Source organism: Betta splendens, chromosome 22 (genome assembly GCF_900634795.4).
Source record: "Betta splendens chromosome 22, fBetSpl5.4, whole genome shotgun sequence".
NCBI lineage: Eukaryota > Metazoa > Chordata > Actinopteri > Anabantiformes > Osphronemidae > Betta > Betta splendens.
In genome coordinates this window covers 13,812,030-13,828,911 of record NC_040900.2, presented here as the reverse complement: position 1 = coordinate 13,828,911, position 16,882 = coordinate 13,812,030, and the positions used below count along the sequence as shown (strand labels likewise).

The 16,882-nt window shown below is 45.8% G+C and overlaps 1 protein-coding gene across 3 annotated transcripts; it reads left to right on the top strand.

Annotated features, from left to right (window-relative positions):
- The first annotated feature begins 587 nt into the window (after positions 1-587).
- Positions 588-15,577, top strand: LOC114848247 (zinc finger MYM-type protein 4-like). 3 transcript variants are annotated; one of them, XM_029138588.3, is made up of 30 exons: positions 632-704; positions 1,484-1,639; positions 1,747-2,302; positions 2,446-2,495; positions 2,584-2,733; positions 2,861-2,924; positions 3,006-3,202; positions 3,321-3,442; positions 3,533-3,755; positions 3,844-4,053; positions 4,157-4,307; positions 4,397-4,512; positions 4,619-4,984; positions 5,059-5,209; positions 8,774-8,949; positions 9,049-9,226; positions 9,311-9,424; positions 9,510-9,553; positions 9,682-9,820; positions 12,708-12,823; positions 12,931-13,048; positions 13,140-13,337; positions 13,450-13,526; positions 13,673-13,799; positions 13,907-14,058; positions 14,139-14,253; positions 14,396-14,638; positions 14,720-14,819; positions 14,907-14,975; positions 15,091-15,577. In XM_029138588.3, exons 3-30 carry the CDS (start codon positions 1,783-1,785, stop codon positions 15,215-15,217), a joined length of 4,413 nt encoding a protein of 1,470 aa, XP_028994421.1. In that variant the 5' UTR covers positions 632-704; positions 1,484-1,639; positions 1,747-1,782; the 3' UTR covers positions 15,218-15,577. The 3 variants fall into 3 exon arrangements, with proteins under 3 accessions (XP_028994419.1, XP_028994421.1, XP_040925090.1); XM_041069156.2 differs by having other exon boundaries at positions 654-704; positions 1,480-1,639; XM_029138586.3 differs by lacking the exon at positions 1,484-1,639 and having other exon boundaries at positions 588-704.
- Positions 15,578-16,882: the final 1,305 nt, after the last annotated feature.

Here is a 16,882-nt window from a genome sequence, read left to right as displayed (position 1 = left end):
CCTTAAAATAATTGTTTATTTACATCTGTTGATCCCTTTATATATGCGTTATTAAATAATTTTCATTCACCGCCATATGTGCAGGGATGCAAAAGAATTAATAAGTTGTCAGTCACATGCCCACTCATCTCAAAACCTCGTTTTGTGCTATAAGATCTGATCATTGGAGATCATAGATCAATGGGGCAGAAAGTCACATCTTAAATCTCTTCATCTCTCAATACAAATTATCTGCATTTAAGCATTTTACATAAATCCTGAAGTTACAGTAATTTGATCTCGATAATTCACTGTAGATCACTGTAATCAGTGATCTACACAAAGTGGGTGTTACTGACTGTAGTGATGCTTTACTATTTATTACAAATACAAGACTTATAAGGTGAGCTGTTAGCCTCCTGTTCAGTTTAGTTTCTTATTAGTATGGGCTATTTATTAAAGAAATATATAATTAGAATAATTAATAACTGTTGTTAATTGTAGGAACAATGTTGTTAAATGTTGTTGGGTTAAATATTTCAGTTTGTTATTTTTTCAGTACAATCATGTTTTGCCAGCTCCTCCACGTAGCATCCCCCCCGTCTCTGGAGCTACTTGCATACATAACCCATAACCCTCTAAGGTGGGCGGTGTTTGAAAGCGCGGCGTCTGCAGCATAATTAAACATGGCGGATTCTGAGGAATTTAGACTCAAACGTTTAAAGGTAAGAAGTACGCGCACGGAAATCCATCAGAGAAATAGTTAGGCGAGAAGCTGACGTGGCTGTTTGATCCAGCCACATATTGTGACATTCGGTCATTTGAGAGCAGCTTCCGGTCGATGTGTGCACGTTTGTGCTAGCATTAGCTAGCTAGCTCACTGGCCATTCTGCACTGATGCTTTCTACAATGCCGAGCTCAGTTTAACACAGTGGGAAATTCTGAATACAAGAATATGCGCCCGAGAACGTATCAAAGGAACCTGTATGTGTCCAGTAGTGTGACTCTATGGATCAGCTGATTGTCTGCTGTGAACATTACAAAAGTTGAGTTTTTATTAAAGTCGTGTTGAAATGAGAGTCAATAAAATGCTATTGTTCTAATACTTTACACTGTGTTCATTGATTATATGATACATGTGATTATGCTTACAAACACAGCACCATGTGATAAAGTGCACATTTAAATGGAGTTTGGTGGGACCCCTCTCTATACAACTGGAAGGACAGCAGCACTAGCTGTTATTGTCTACAATAGCAAGCATTGCTAACGCCGCTAGTCTAAACCAGCCTCTCTATAGTAATCTGAAATGTTGTGTGGCTTCTCCTCGTTGTCCCACACCATAAATATCTGGCCAGTGCTCAGCTTAATAGAGGCATTTGTTAAAAACACAATCAAACATAATGAATGGTCTTTTACGCTAATCAAACAGATGACATCAGACTCTGGTGATTGTACTTCTGTGTGTATGTAAAAGTTATTAATTAAGGTTTTATTAAGCCAGGGTCTTCATGGGATCATTGCTGGAGGCAGTATATGTAACAGCAGGGGCACCTGGTGGTCAGATGAACATACAACAGAGCAGAAGATACTGTGTGCAGCAGTTAGTCCAGTAGATCTGTTTCACTGCACATGATCACATCATAATAGGAATGCAGAGGTATAACTATAATAATTTTGTATTTTTATTTATTAATTCCAGATTGTTCAGCTGTACACTTAGGCATGAGTTTGCTTCTTTACAGCTAATCTTCCTCTCACCCACAGCATGAGGAGCACCTGTCCCGAGTGTTTGATGAAGTGATGGGACTGGGAAACTTCGCTGAATCTTCCAGGGGTTCTGGTACCTCTTCTAAGAGTGGCGGTCAGGATGAGACGAAGGAACGAGATGAAACTTCAGAACAAGGGGTAATCCAGCAGGTGGAGGAGGACAGCAGCAGCAGTAGACATGAAGAAAAGATGGACACAGGAGCTGGAGAGGCTTTCCTTCCTCCCGTTTCTTCCCCGGCCTCTGCCCAACAAGCCTCCTTCACCATGGGAACTAATAAAGGAGGAGGAGCTCGAGCAGTGTTTGACGACGCACTGGACGGCCTCCCCTCATTCGGACCAGAGGAAGACGATGAAGACTGGCACTTTGCCCTGCCATTGGGCTCCTTGGAGGATGTTGATGTGGGTAAGACAAATAGAAAACCAAGTCAGTCAGGAGAGGAGAACAGTGGAAATCAGTGCGATCAGGAAGAGGAGGAGCGAGAGAAGGAAGGAAGTAGTGGTTCCACCAACACCTCCCACTCCTCCCAGGAGCACACGCCTGACAATAGCCAAGGTGAGGCTGCATTCACATGGGAACCTAAGATGGGTTCAGAGGACAAAATTCCTGCATTATGTCTAACTTATTTGTTATATAGGAGTATACAGGAGCTGTTTTATTTGTTTGCTGTTAATGTTTTCATGTACGTATTCTGCCAGATGGAGGCATGAACCAAACTGAAGAGACAGAAGATAGTCAGCAGGGAGAGGTAAGCTTAGGAAAAGCTTGCATCTAGCAGCATTTAAAGTAATATTTCAGTCTTCACTTATTCGTCACGCAAACGCTCGTTGTTGTAGAAATCTGACACCGCTCCAGTTGAGGATAGCGCTCCCCCAACGTTGCCTAATGTCAACATCAAAGATGAACCTATTGATGAAGGGTACAATGCTGCTTTACTGCCTCAGAGCTCCATCCGGCAGATCAAGGAGGAACTGGAGCATCAGGAGGTAGGTGTAGGAGAGAAGGTCATTATTATGTGTCTGTTGTTTAATCCTTGATATCTTTTGTTTAATACTAAATGATAACTTAATTCGTAATGTTTGACCATAACTCTTTAATGTTTGACCACTTTAGGAAGAGCTGAGGATAAGCTCTGTCTACTCTGTCGGAGGATCAAACCCCTTTGTGTCCCCTACTTGTAAGTGTGTTTCAGCTATTGGTTAAGAAAACATCAGCCTTCTCGTCTAGATGACAATGGTTTGTCTTCTTCCTCCACTAGTACCAGTAGCCGGCCCAGCCTTGCCTCCAACTGCCTTTTTTATCCCAGGTAGAGGCACTCTCCTACAAGCCGTGGCTTCTCTTCCTATCAGACCACCAGCTCCAGTCCCAGCTTCGTTACCGCCTCTGGCACCATTTCCCCCACGCCCACCTCAGCCTCCTGTTTCTGGTGGTGTCCGTTGTAGTGGCTGCTCTAAGGTACTGTGCTCTTTGTTGTTTGATTTAAAACAATACAATAAAACCACACACAACTGCACCAATTTAAAGAGTAGAGACGGCAGTATGTTATGTTTATATATCTGTTTATGTGCTTTAGGTTCTGCTAAAAGGCCAAACAGCCTTCCAGAGAAAAGGTTCGACGCAGCTCTTCTGTTCTACAGTGTGTCTGACAGGCCATTTACCTCTAGCCAAGATCAGATCCTGTTACCAGTGCAACAGGTACATGTTGATTTCAGTCACAAATTTGTCCAATTATCTGCAAATCCAACCTGACTTGACTGCATTTATTTTTGCTTTTATTTCCCACAGCGAAATTTCCCAGGCCAAGGACATGGTCACGTTTCTAGCAGGCGATGGCAACTACATCAGCTTTTGTGGCCAGTTCTGTCTGTCTGTGTTCAGGCACAAAAGGAGAAATGCTGAGAAGATTGTTGACCCGCGATCGGAGCAGAAGCCAGAGAAGCCGCCTCAGACATCAGTGGATGAACCTCCTGAGAGACCCGCTTGCACTATCTGCAAAGTCAGTAACAAGGTATGAAACACAAAATGTGATGAAGACTTAAGGTTAACGTGACTATCTGTCAAGTGAGTGCTTCTTTTGTCTGGGACCGTCTCCACAGCTAATTGAGCATGAGGTCACGCACCAGGGCCGTCTGCATAAGCTCTGTAGCGATGCTTGTTTCCAAACATGGCGTAAGTTACGTCAGTTGGCGCTGAACTGCTGTGAAGGCTGCGGACTTTATTGTAATAGCAACTCCTGTCAGACACTCATGATTGAAAGATCCCAGCTCAACTTCTGTGGTCCTACGTGCATTGGCACCTACAAACAGGTACGAGTCTGTAGCAGAGATTTTAGCCTCAGCACCCAGAAGTCATGCAATGAGAAAAAGTGACGTGACAAATGTTAACCTGTGCAAAACTGGTGTTGGACAGACCTCCAGAAAGTCAATAGAGTGTGCCCACTGTCAGAAGACCGTGATAGTGTCCTCCACCATCATGGAACGAGACCAAAAGGGGAAGGTCCAGCTTTACTGTTCATCTTCCTGTGTGGGACAGAGTCGACCTCCCCGACACACCCTCCTTGGTATGACACCACACCAAGGAGCAACGCATTACACACTTCACCAGTGAAATGGGTCGGGGGTTACATGTTTGTGTTCCTCTATCTGCCAGGTGCTCCGTTCCCATGCAGCCTGTGCAAGGTGAGCGCTGTTCCTCAGTATCATCTGGCCATGGTGGATGGCACCATTCGTAACTTCTGCTCCTATGACTGTGTTTCCGTCTACAGGGTAAAGACATCACTACTTAATTTGAATCACTGACAGTCGTTGATGGGGCATATTTCAGGATAAAACCTGTAAAACATGTGTTTATTATCCCACTGTGTCTTTACAGAAGTCTGGGCATCCCTCGCATCCAGACTCGACCAGCAAAACCTCTTCTCCTCTCAGGGACCCCTCTAGCACAGATCCCCCCAAACCAGGACCCACTGCTGGATCCAACTCTGTCCCTCCCATACCTCAGGACTACCCATCCTCGGTACCTTACTCTGGTTATCACCCCAGCCACAGCTCAGTACCTCCACTGGTTCCTCCCTCCTCAGCCACATCCACACCCTCCACTCCAGGCCAAACCCAAGCCAGAGCAACCCCTGCCCAGCCCCCAAAGCCAGCAGAGGGTGGGGTCAGTGATGCCTCCAAACTCACATGTCATCAGTGCAGTAAACAGTTCAACACGAAGCCTGTGTTGTTCAGTCACCAAGTAAGGACAGGAGCTCATATTAACATATTCAAGTGCCAAATGCTAACAATAACCTTGAAACGTTTTGCCCTCAGGGTCGAATGTTGATGTTCTGCTGTAAGACGTGCTGTGAGCAGTATAAAACCCAGAGGAACATCCTAGCACAGTGCCAGTACTGTAAACAGGAGCGAGTGCATTTTGACACCATCAGCTACAACAAACAGGATGTGGCATTTTGCAGTGAACGTGGGTGAAAGTGTTTTTTCCTCTTATTGTTGTACTAACCTGCAGTCATTAGTATCCAGGTATACCACATACCTGGATACATAAGAATAAGAATAAGAAAACCTTTAATAGTCCCGCAGTGGGGAAATTACCTCTCACAACAGCAGTACAGATGAGCAAGAATACAGGTACAGAACAGTTTGTGTTGGCACTGTACAAAGCAGTACAGTACAGTTAGAGTGAGTATGAGGTCATTGCAGGGTTATTGCACAGTAATGGGTATAAGATTTGTACCGGTAACAATATACATGATTGTTCACAGATTTACACAAATATTGTGCAGAGCAGGTTGCTATATAAACCACTGATGCAGTGGGTGAGTGACTGTGGTGGGATGTGGTCGACAGTTCTGATTATACAGTCTGACAGCAGCAGGTAGGAAGGATCTACGATATCTCTCCTTCACACAGCGAGGGTGGATCAGTCTGCTACTGAAGCTGCTCTCCAGAGCAGACAGTGACTCATCCAGTGGGTGAGAGTCCTGGTCCATGATGGATGTCAGTTTAGCCAGGACCCTTCTCTCACCCACCTCCTGCACCGTGTCCAGAGTGCAGCCCAGGACAGAGCTGGACTTTCTGATGATCCTGTCCAGTCTCTTCCTGTCCCTCGCTGTGATGCTGCTGCCCCAGCAGACCACGCCGTACAGGATGGCTGATGCCACCACAGAGTCATAGAGTCTGCTCTGACCCTTCCTGTACAGTGCATCCGTGTTATGAGTCCAGTCCAGTTTATTGTTCAGATGCACTCCCAGGTACTTGTAAGAGTCCACTCTCTCAATGTCCCTTCCCTGGATGTGCATCGGTGAGATGACAGCAGGCTGCTGTCTGCGGAAATCCACCACCATCTCCTTCGTTTTCCCTACATTGATCAGGAGGTGGTTCCGCTGGCACCAGTCCACAAAGTTCTGAGTGAGTCCTCTGTACTCTGCATCGTCATCATCGGTGATCAGTCCGACGATCGCAGAGTCGTCAGAGAACTTCATGCAGAACACAGCTGTCCGTGTTGTGTCTGAAGTCTGACGTGTAGAGGGTGAAGAGGAAGGGGGCCAGTACAGTCCCCTGTGGGGCCCCCGCACTGCAGGTCAGAGTGTCAGACACACAGTCCCTGGCTCTCACAAACTGAGGCCTGTTTGTGAGATAGTCCATAATCCACTCCGTCAGATGAAGGTCAACACCAGCCTCCTCCAGTTTGTGTTTCAGAAGCACCGGCTGGATGGTGTTGAAGGCACTGGAGAAGTCAAAGAACATGATCCTCACAGTGCTGCCGGGCTTCTCTAGGTGGGAAAGGGCTCGATGTAGGAGGAAGATGACGGCGTCGTCTACTCCTATGCCGTGTCGGTAGGCGAACTGCAGCGGGTCCAGGTAGGTTCCCACTGCAGAGCGGAGGTGACCCAGGACCAGTCTCTCCAGTGTCTTCATCAGGTGTGATGTCAGAGCCACTGGTCTGAAGCTGCTGGGGTCTTTGGCGTGCGGTGTTTTGGGCACTGGTACCACGCAGGAGGTCTTCCAGAGCTGTGGTACCACCCTCAGCTTGAGGCTCAGGTTGAAGACATGCTCCATAACTCCACACAGTTCGCCTGCACAGGACTTTAGGAGTGTGGAGCTGATGCCGTCTGGTCCAGCTGCTTTCCTGGCCTTGATCTTCCTGAGCTCACTTCTCACCTGGGTGCTGGAGAAGGATAGGGGTGGAGGGAGTGTCTTAGTGTGGTGTGAAATGAGGGGTTGAGGAAGTGACTCAGTGTGGTGTGAAGTGAGGGGGTGTGGTTGGGATGAGTCACCAGTCGTCAGGGCTGAGGGTAGAGGGCTTTGTGTAAAGGTGTGAAGGGCTGTGGGGGCTGGTAATCCAGTGGTATGAGGTGACAAAAGGTTTGGAGGCAGCTGCTGGGAGGTGTGAGTGGGTGCTTGGTCAAACCTATTAAAGTGAGTTCAGCTCGTTGACCCAGCTCAGGTCCCCCTCAGCCTGTGGGTGTGGAGCTTTGAAGCCTGAGATGGTTTTCAGGCTCCTCCACACCTCACTGACATTGTTCTGCTGCAGCTGCTCCTCCATCTTCCTCCTGTAGCTGGACTTCCCCTCACGGATTTTCCTCCTCAGCTCCTTCTGCACCCTCCTCAGCTCCTCCCTGTCCCCTGATTTAAATGCTCTCTTCTTCTCCTTCAGCAGAGCTTTAATATCAGAGGTGACCCATGGTTTGCTGTTGGTGAAACACCGAACCCGCCTGGTGGGAACGGTGTTTTCACAGCAGAAGTTGATGTAATCCGTTACACAGTCTGTTATTGCGTTAATGTCCTTCCCATGTGGGTCGCAGAGCTCCGTCCACACAGTGGTGTTAAAACAGTCCCTGAGAGCCTCCTCGCTCTCAGCTGTCCACCTCTTCACTGTGCGGGGCACCACCGGCTGCCTGTGTACTACAGGTTTATACACAGGCAGGAGATGCAGGATGTTGTGGTCAGCTCTGCCCAGCGGTGGGAGGGAGGATGCAGCGTAGGCCTCTTTGGTGTTGGCATAGAATAAGTCCAGTGTTTTATTGTCTCTGGTGGGGCAGGTCACATACTGGGTGTATGTAGGCAGAGCAGCTGAAGGAGGTGCATGGTTAAAGTCCCCAGAGATCAGGAAGAGGGCCTGTGGGTGCTGTGTTTGCAGCCTGCTGGTGACTGAGAGCAGGGTCTCAGAAGCTGTGTCAGCGTTAGCGGAGGGTGGGACGTACACAGCAAATAATATAACGTGTGTGAACTCCCGTGGCAGGTAGAATGGCCTCATGCCCACCGCTAACAGCTCAACAGTTACACAGCTTCATTTTGACAGTGCAATGTTGTGGCATACACCACCTGGTGTTCACAAACACAGCCAGACCCCCTCCCTTCCTCCTCTTACCGCTGTTCTCCGTTCTGTCCGCACGTAGCAGATGAAAATTGGCCAGTGCGACAGTCGAGTCCGGGATGAGTGACGTCAGCCAGGTCTCCGTGAACAGCAGGACGCTGCTCGTTCTGTACTCCGGCTGGTACCGTGTGAGCGCCGCGAGCTCGTCGATCTTGTTGGGGAGAGATCTCACGTTCCCCATGATAACGGAGGGGACAGCGGGCCTGAAGCGTCTCGTTTTCTCCCGTCGTAGTTTTCCGGCGCGGCGCCCACGTCGGGACTTCACCAGCACCTCAGCGGTGATCTCGTGTCTGTCTCTGGGCAGAACTACGGCGCTGCGCAGCGCGATCAGCTGCTCCGCGGTGTAAACAATGCGCGCTCTGACCCCGACGCACATCGTAGCTTTAAAAACAGCGTTTGTACTGCGCCAAACTTAGAAAAACTATAAAAAAAGCTGTGTACAGGTTGTGTACACTAATGTTACTAACAACACACTAGAAAGGTAAACTTAAATAAGTGAAGAAAGTAATAAATAGAAGTAAGAGGACAGGAGCTGTTGTGACCAGCAGCCAGCTCAATAAGCAACTACAAATACCCTGTTCAGGCAGTACTTCTGGACAACCTTGTGTTTGTAGTATAATATAAGTCCATACCTGTGATGTGCCGCAGAGTGTAAACTACTCTTCAAACAAGAGCTGATGTCTCGTAACAAGGACCAGCCCTGGCGTCCCTGCAGCTACTGCTACAGCATTACCCAAAGGACGGTGCACAGCCACTATGGAGGCAAGATGGAGGAATTCTGCAGACCTCAGTGCATGTCCCAGTACACAGTATTCTACTATGGGGTAAGAAGAAGCTGAACCAAAACAATGACCGTACTCTGCAGTTAGACTTTGTTCTTCATCCGTCTCTCTCCCTCCTCATCCTCCTCTCCTCTCGTCCAGATGGGGCGGTGTGACAACTGTAAGAAGCAAAGCTACATGACTGAGAAGCTGCAGTGTTTGGGCTCAGTCTGTAACTTTTGTAACCTCACCTGCCTGCTGCAGTACTGCTACCTGCATTTTGAGACCAGTCAACACTCCAGTAGTAACGGAACAGGATCGGCTCCACAGGAGCCACATGGTAAAGTCACGTCACGTCGCTGCTGTTATTAAAGTCATCAGATGGGTTTAAGGTGCCAATCCTTTTTTCCTTAATTCCATCTAGCTCCAACTCAGCCCCACCACTCATCAAAGATGAACCCGGTCATCGCTGATGTCGTCTCACTGGCCAATGGCTCAGCCACTCAGCCCAATGTGTCAGCAGATGCTTCTCTGACTGGTGAGTACACACAAACAGCAACAGGTTGGTATCTAGTACAATTGTCTCTCAACCAATTGTTGACGTTTGATTCTCTCTCTTTTAGGAGCACTTCCATCCTCCAACATTGACAGCAAGAACCTTGATCATGTATGAAATCTGTGTTTGTGTGTGGATCTCATAGCAGTTATGTTCCACTTCTCATTATTACTGTCTGATAAATCTCTCATTTGAGGTTTACTCAAACCTTATTTTTGTCTTTTAATGTCTGTGTCCAGGCCAGTACTCAGACCGATGCAATGCGTGTGCCTCTGTCCCGTCGACGCCAAATGAAGAACAAGTCGGTTCTGTGTCGGCCATTTACTATGGACCAAGAAATCATGTGTCAACTGCCTGCGCCTTCCACAGAGACTGCAGGTAAATACAAAGAAGCTTCAGCAGATCTCAGATCAGCTGCACAGCTGGACGCAGGATCACAAACTATTACAGACACCAAACACACACACTTTGCAACTTTGTCTATCCTATTATTAAATACTAAAAACATTTCATTGCCATTATTTTTTTACATTGTAATATTTGTGAAACAAACCGAAACTAAACATCTGTGCCATCACAACCCTGACCAATGATGCATGAGCATGAAGTGATACTAAGTACTTTAGTACTTAAGTACTTGAGTAATGGTAAGTTGAGTGTTAAATATCTGGTGCTAATTTCATACGATGCGTCCTTTTAATCACCATGATTTAACAATTGAAAAGACAGTTTTACCATTTGTGTTAGTCACAACCCAGCACTCAATATGTGTTTGATTCATTTCTTTTCTTCATCAACTTACCCATTGTTAACAACTAGCTGTTTCAGTAGCACCAGCTCCACTAGATAGCCCCTTACACTCCAACCAGCCGCCTGCTGAAACATCCATGTCTCCAGCAGTGTCGGTAAAACTTCAGGGAGAAGCCGAGCTGTGTAACGGTCTGCCGGCACGACTCGCTGGACGCCATTTCCTCGGCAAGAGGAGCACCGAGTCCGACTGCAAGGTCTGCTCACATCACAAGAGGAAGAGAGTGGAGGAGGAGGAAGAAGGAGGCGAGGAGAGGAAGAAGCAGAAGACGGAGAAGTTGGACGAGAAAACGGAAGAGGCGCGCGGTGAGGAAGACGGGAGGAGAAAAGAGGAGGAGAACTTTGAAATGAAAGACTGTGAGCTGGACCGTGGAGCAGGGACGAGGCAAACGTCATATTACTGTAAGACGTGTTCAGGGGAGCCCAGCCTCTGCCCTGTGCCCTGCTTTGAACTGTACCACACCAAACTCATCTACAAAACTCCTGAACTGGAACAGCAAGGTGAGCTTACTGAATGACAGTAAATGCTCAACTCTGCTCTAAACAGACAGATTTAAATAGTAAGGAATTATTTGTACTAAGTGTTTTCAGTATTAACTTTCCATTTTCATATTTGTGTACATGATCTGTTGTAGTGGCCTTTTTTTAAATGCAGCTGACATAAGAGGGTCGAGTGTCATCCAAGTGTTTCTCTCCACAGCCTCCTGATGAGCTGCCATAGGACGCTGTCCTCTTCTCTCACTGGACAAAGATCAAACCACTGCAGCATTAACTCTGTGTTTACACCGTCACTCCACTTGTGACCCTAACATTAATTTTATGGTTCTCAGACTGCAAAAAAAAGCCAATATTGTGTATAACTTATTTTAACTAACTGGTTTATGATGGACAAATACTCCAACATTGGAATTATGGACAATAATGTAATGTGTCGAAACAAAGTGAAATTAGAAGACAAACCTATTATTAAATGTGATTTGAACCACGGTGCGTTTGGTGAGTTACATGTCTGACACCTTAAGACTCAGTGATGTGTTCATTTTTTGCATTGGGGGGTAATTTGGTGAAACTGCAGTTTCACCAAATTACAAGTTTAAATCCAGCACGTCGTGTGTGAGGTCCCAACCAAACTGCACCCAGACCCAGAAACGTCTCCTTGGTCAACATTCCTTCTGCAGTTGGGCTAAACAATTAAGGCAGTGTTAGTCCTGGTATTTGTGCAGGTCCACGGTCTCTCAACCACAAATGAAAGAGGTTCTGTCAGCCACTATTTATGCTGAAATCTATCACTTCACATTTTTAAGTTGTTTGAAGGCTTTGTTCTTGTGGATATTCTGTTAACGTGTTTTGAATGAATGTATGAAAGATGAACGTCTCTGCTGTACCTCACTGCTGATGCAGTCCTGTGAACTAAGGCAGACTTCACTTCATCCGTCTGCTGTTGTCTTCATATCGTTTGATTCATTTCATCCTGACTTGGATTGTGTCCCTGATGTTTACAAGCCTTTGTTATGTTTTCTACTTTTGTATCCTGCTGGTTTATGTTTGAATTTCTTTTCTCATCTTATTAAACTGACATGTTTCAGATGGTAACTCCATATTGCATCACTTGGTTTACTTTTATATAATGAAGTTCATGAAACACAATGTTGATTGAAATGAAAATATAAAAAATATATATATGGGAGTATTTAGAGACTTTACACATAAATAAGTAATAAATGTTTTATGCCACAAAGCAAAAAGTTCAAGTTATTCCTGCACCTGAACGTAACATGATCAAAGACATAAGAAAGCCCTTGTTCGAATATGAATGTAAATAAGATGTGAACGTTTTATTTGTATATGAAGGCAGAAAGTTGAGACCAAGTGTTTGCAAATAGCGTGTTGAGCCTAGGAATAGCGCCATCCGCTGGCCAAACGTTTCAATAGCAATTTATCGACATGACCTTTAATACACTTACTTTTATTGCACATGTAAAAACACGCATCATATGGGACAAAGTCAGCAGCACAAAGTAGTTGTGCCAGAAACCTACGTTTTAAAATTATGTTTGTCAATTCTTTTATTTTAGGTAAAACATATGCAACATTTTGTTGGCTGTTTGTTTCTGGGATATATGGACATTTAAACATTTATTAAGAAATTATGAATTTTTTATTTATAGAAAACACAATAAAAAAAGAAAACACAATAGCATAAGTAGCAAAATAAGTTTTACACTGAAAATTTGAAACATATTGTGTGTAAAACAAATTCCCAAATGTACGGCTTGAAATACAAGCAATCGCCTACAAGAGCCAGAAAACAAGGAAGGCCATGCATGTTTCCTTTTTACTTTTATTTCTGCTTATCTTTGAGTGTGTTCTAACCAATTATCACCCTGTCTCATTCTTTCTCTTCCTCTTTGTTTTAATCTTGCCACGTCTCCCTCCTGCACCTCTGTCCCCTCCACAGGTGGAGAGGACAACGTGAAGGTGGTGATGGTGCCCGTCCCAGTACCCGTCTTCGTTCCAGTGCCCATGAACATGTACGCCCAGCACACACCTGTTCCACTGGCTGTGCTCGTGCCTGTATGTGCCTTCACATTATTTCTATGCATGTGCGGTGCAGTTCCGTTGATTTCACGTGCTGATCCTTTGCAGCAGCAAATTCAAAGATTTTCTTCACCTCCCACCAGGTCCCAGTACCTCTAGTAGTACCATCGCAGACGAAAGATGTGAAAGATGCAGCCGTCCAATCAGAGACCTTGGCTGTGATGGGAGCAAATCTGAAGGACCGGCCTCCGTCCAGTTCAGGTGAGGGCTCGGGAAAAGTGGATTCATTTATATATTATCTAATGCCCTTCATGATTCCTCATCTTTGGTCATTTGTATTTATCTTCTACAGCTCAGAGCAGTTCTTATAGTGAAAACATGAACAGTGGAGATGAGACTCAAAAAGCAGAGCAATCCGACCCAAGATTTACAGAGAGGGGCACAGAATCAACTAATCTCCAGCCAAATGCACAGCAAGAGGGGAGCAAAGCAGGTGCCGAGCAGCCTCCGTCCTCTCCAGTGATGGACCTGGAGGCCGACTTTCCAGTTGGTGAGATGTCACAAAATGTCATTTCAACACCAGGTGTCAAAAGGGTGCTCACAGATTGGTAGTGGAGGAAAACATAAACTCCCTCATTGGTTCTCTTGTGTGTGTTGGTCAGAATCGTTAGGTCAGAGGTCGTCTGCTCCACAGCGAGGAGTGAAGAGGCCTAGAGAGGTTTTCTCCATCCGCAAACGGGTATGAAACAGGCTGAAAGTCAATGAACGTTATTAAAGGAAGACAGGTTTTCCTTCATGCTGAACCAGTCTTCAAACCATGAAGTAAAAGCATTCATCACGGTCACCGCTTTAGTCTGCTTATCCTTTTGTGTTGGACGTGTCCAGGGTCGAAGGCGGACCGGTTCTCCGGACCTCGGTCCAGCGGCTCCGGCCCCTTCCAAGCTGAACCACCTGTACGGAGTCAAAGCCTGGAGGAGCTGGGTCCGGCAGCGCAGCGAGCGCCCACCAGAATGTGGGCCCCAGTCCTCACCTGCTTTCCTTTCCTTCCGGTTCCATTTCCTCCCACACACGATTCGGCTGTGTTTTTTATACTGTATCTCCAACTGTCTCCACATGCAGCCGACGCGGTGCGTTTCAACGAAGACGTCCTTCAGTGCGACTCTGCTGAGCTGAGCTCCGCTTTGTCGCGCTTCGTCAAAGAAGTGAGGCGGCCGAATGGGGACAGCTACAGCCCAGACGGCGTCTTCTACCTGTGTCTGGGCATACAGCAGGTCCACACGCACACACAGTGCTCCTCCTTGTAAAGTCACAGTTTTTCTGCACTCACTGATTCTCTATTCTTTTTTGACAGTTTCTGTTTATGAAGGGTCGAATAGAAAACATCTTCACTGACCCGCTCTACAGTCAGTTTTCTACTGAGATCACTGGGATGCTGCAACTCTGGAAGCCTAAACTACTGCCTAATGGTACGACCATGGACCGTTATCAAACGCTCTCGACTGTACTGAATCATCATTACTAACTTAACCATTTCAATTGATTCTGACCATTTTAGACATAACATGAATGTAGCAACATTGTTCCATTCAGCTGTGTTCTGTCCACCAGGCGCCGTTGTTCCCTCCCGTGTTAAAGAGTCGTACCTGTGGGAGTGTAAGCAGCTGGGAGCCTACTCGCCCATAGTGTTGCTCAACACGCTGCTGTTCTTCTGCACCAAACACTTCCACCTCACCACACTGGCACAACACCAGGACCTCTCCTTCGCCAACCTCACCCGATGCTCCAAATCCAAAGTTCACTGCGTCCGACACCACAGGGCGAGCACTGTCACGCCTCGCAAGGAGGAGACAGGTGGGTGTCGTGCAGTGAAATGCGTCCATGATGCCTGCTGTCCAACGTGAGCCACATGTATGCGCTGACATGTGCTTCTAGAACGATTGAGAAGGAGGCAAGGAGATCTGGAGATGCTGGAAAACGTCACCAACCCCCTCCAGTGTCCCGTCAGGCTCTATGAGTTCTACCTCTCCAGATGGTCAGACACAAACACACACAATGAAACAGTCACCATTACAGTTTAGAAAGTTGAGCATATACTCAGTGTCCTCCTGCTTCCCACCAGCCCACAGACGGCAAAGGAGCGGAGCAACGTGTTCTACCTCCAGCCTGAGGAGGACGTCCACACAGACAGGTCATTTACAGTCCCAGATATTCATCAGCTTATTAACTTAACACATTTATGCTGTTCCGTAAATGCGGGACTCACTAATGTTAACATTGGTTTATTTCCATTTTGACCTCCTCAGTTCCTACTGGTATACGTCTCAGCCGTTAGAGGACAGCACTCTACAGAGCATGCTCACACGCATCCTGGCCGTCAGAGACGTTCCCCAGGAGCAGGAGGCAGCTCAGCATCAGTCCACCGACGCGTAGTGATATATACCACCACCAAAACCAATATCACCAGCAGCCTGCACCACATCTACCCCTGAATGCTTCCTCATCAGTCTGCCAGGTCTTTGACATGAGGCACTCACATTCAGGCCATGAGATTTTGAGCTCTGATGAAATGAGACTTAGAAATTTTTAAAACCTGGGCTCTAGGATACTTCTTCCCACATATGAATCAAGGATAGACTGTGAATGTTAAAGTCCTCATTTCTAACACTTGGCATTTCTGTGTCATGTGTGTCACATCGGACTTATTTATCCCCATAACTTAACGTTTTCAGTAAACAAACTTTCATAATAATAATTACCATTTAATAATGAAAATAACAATAACTATTATTATTATTATTAGTATTATTAGTATAATTTGTATATTATTACATAATCTGAATATATGTAATACAATATATATATATCATATATCTCTCTCTCATCTCTATCTATATATATCTCTCTCTCTCTCTCTCTCTCCTATCTCCTCTATATCTCTATCTCTCTATCTCTCTCTCTTCTTCGATTCTTCTTCTTCTTCTTTGGCTTTCTTGACTCCCAGCAGTCGCTGCATTTAACTCATCCTTGGAGAAAGCAGTGGGAAGCTTGTGTGAAGTGTCTTGCTCAAGGACACACCTGCTGCCCACTGAGCTACCAGGCCATATCATAGTGGTGGATGGATGCGAGCATCCGACTGCTTATGCAAAACAGCTTCTCAGAGTGTTGGAAGCTGATATTTATGTTTCGAAACCAAACAACCTAAATCCTGAAGGAATGTGTTTCTAAGAGATTTATTCCAAACTGTAACTGCACAAAACTGAAGCACTTCTCACAGAAACACATTGTGAAAGATTAACTTGGAGCTAAACACTGCACCAAATTCTTCAGGTGTAAAACCGACCTAAGGTGTTAGACTCACAGTGCCTTCTTTTTTATCATCATAAATCTTCTCGCCCCCCCCCCCCCCCCCCCCCCCCCCCTTCTCTTCGTCCTCTGTGGCCCATTAGCTTCTCTCTGTGTTCTGTGTCATTAAATGCCTCGCTTCTTTGCAAACAGTCCTTCACGTATGTGTTTTTATGGTTATGTTGTCTTTCGTTCTTTTTTATGTCTCCTTTTTTCTAGCAGTGCTTTGTTCTTTTTAGACAATATTTCCCCTTATGACTATACATAATGTAATGTGCCTAACAAATTGACTCCTGTTCTAGCGCTCATTGCTTTTGTTGCTACTCATTCCTTCAGGCCTCAAAATAGGAATTTGCTTGATAGACAAACTATGGGAAATTTTTAGGTTGCACAGAAAGGAATTGTTTATATTTTTTATGAATATTCTTCATTAAGCTATGTCTTGCTAAAAAATATTTTAAAGCACTAGTTACATCTCATATCATGGCCCTGATTTTAAGCCTCGTATGTACTGTATACCAGTCTCATTATGTCTTAGTGACCAAAATACACACAAGAGAAAATGAGACAAAGGATCAAAATTTGACCAAAATAATAAACTAAGTCTATGAAGTGACTTTTAATTTGTTTGACACTGCCCTTGCCTTGTATCCAGACTTGGGATCAGTTTCCGAACTGTTTGCTCTTCTGGTAAACTCACTATTGAAACACTGAGCTTCCAGATGATCTTACCCATCCCAGGCCTCGCTCTGG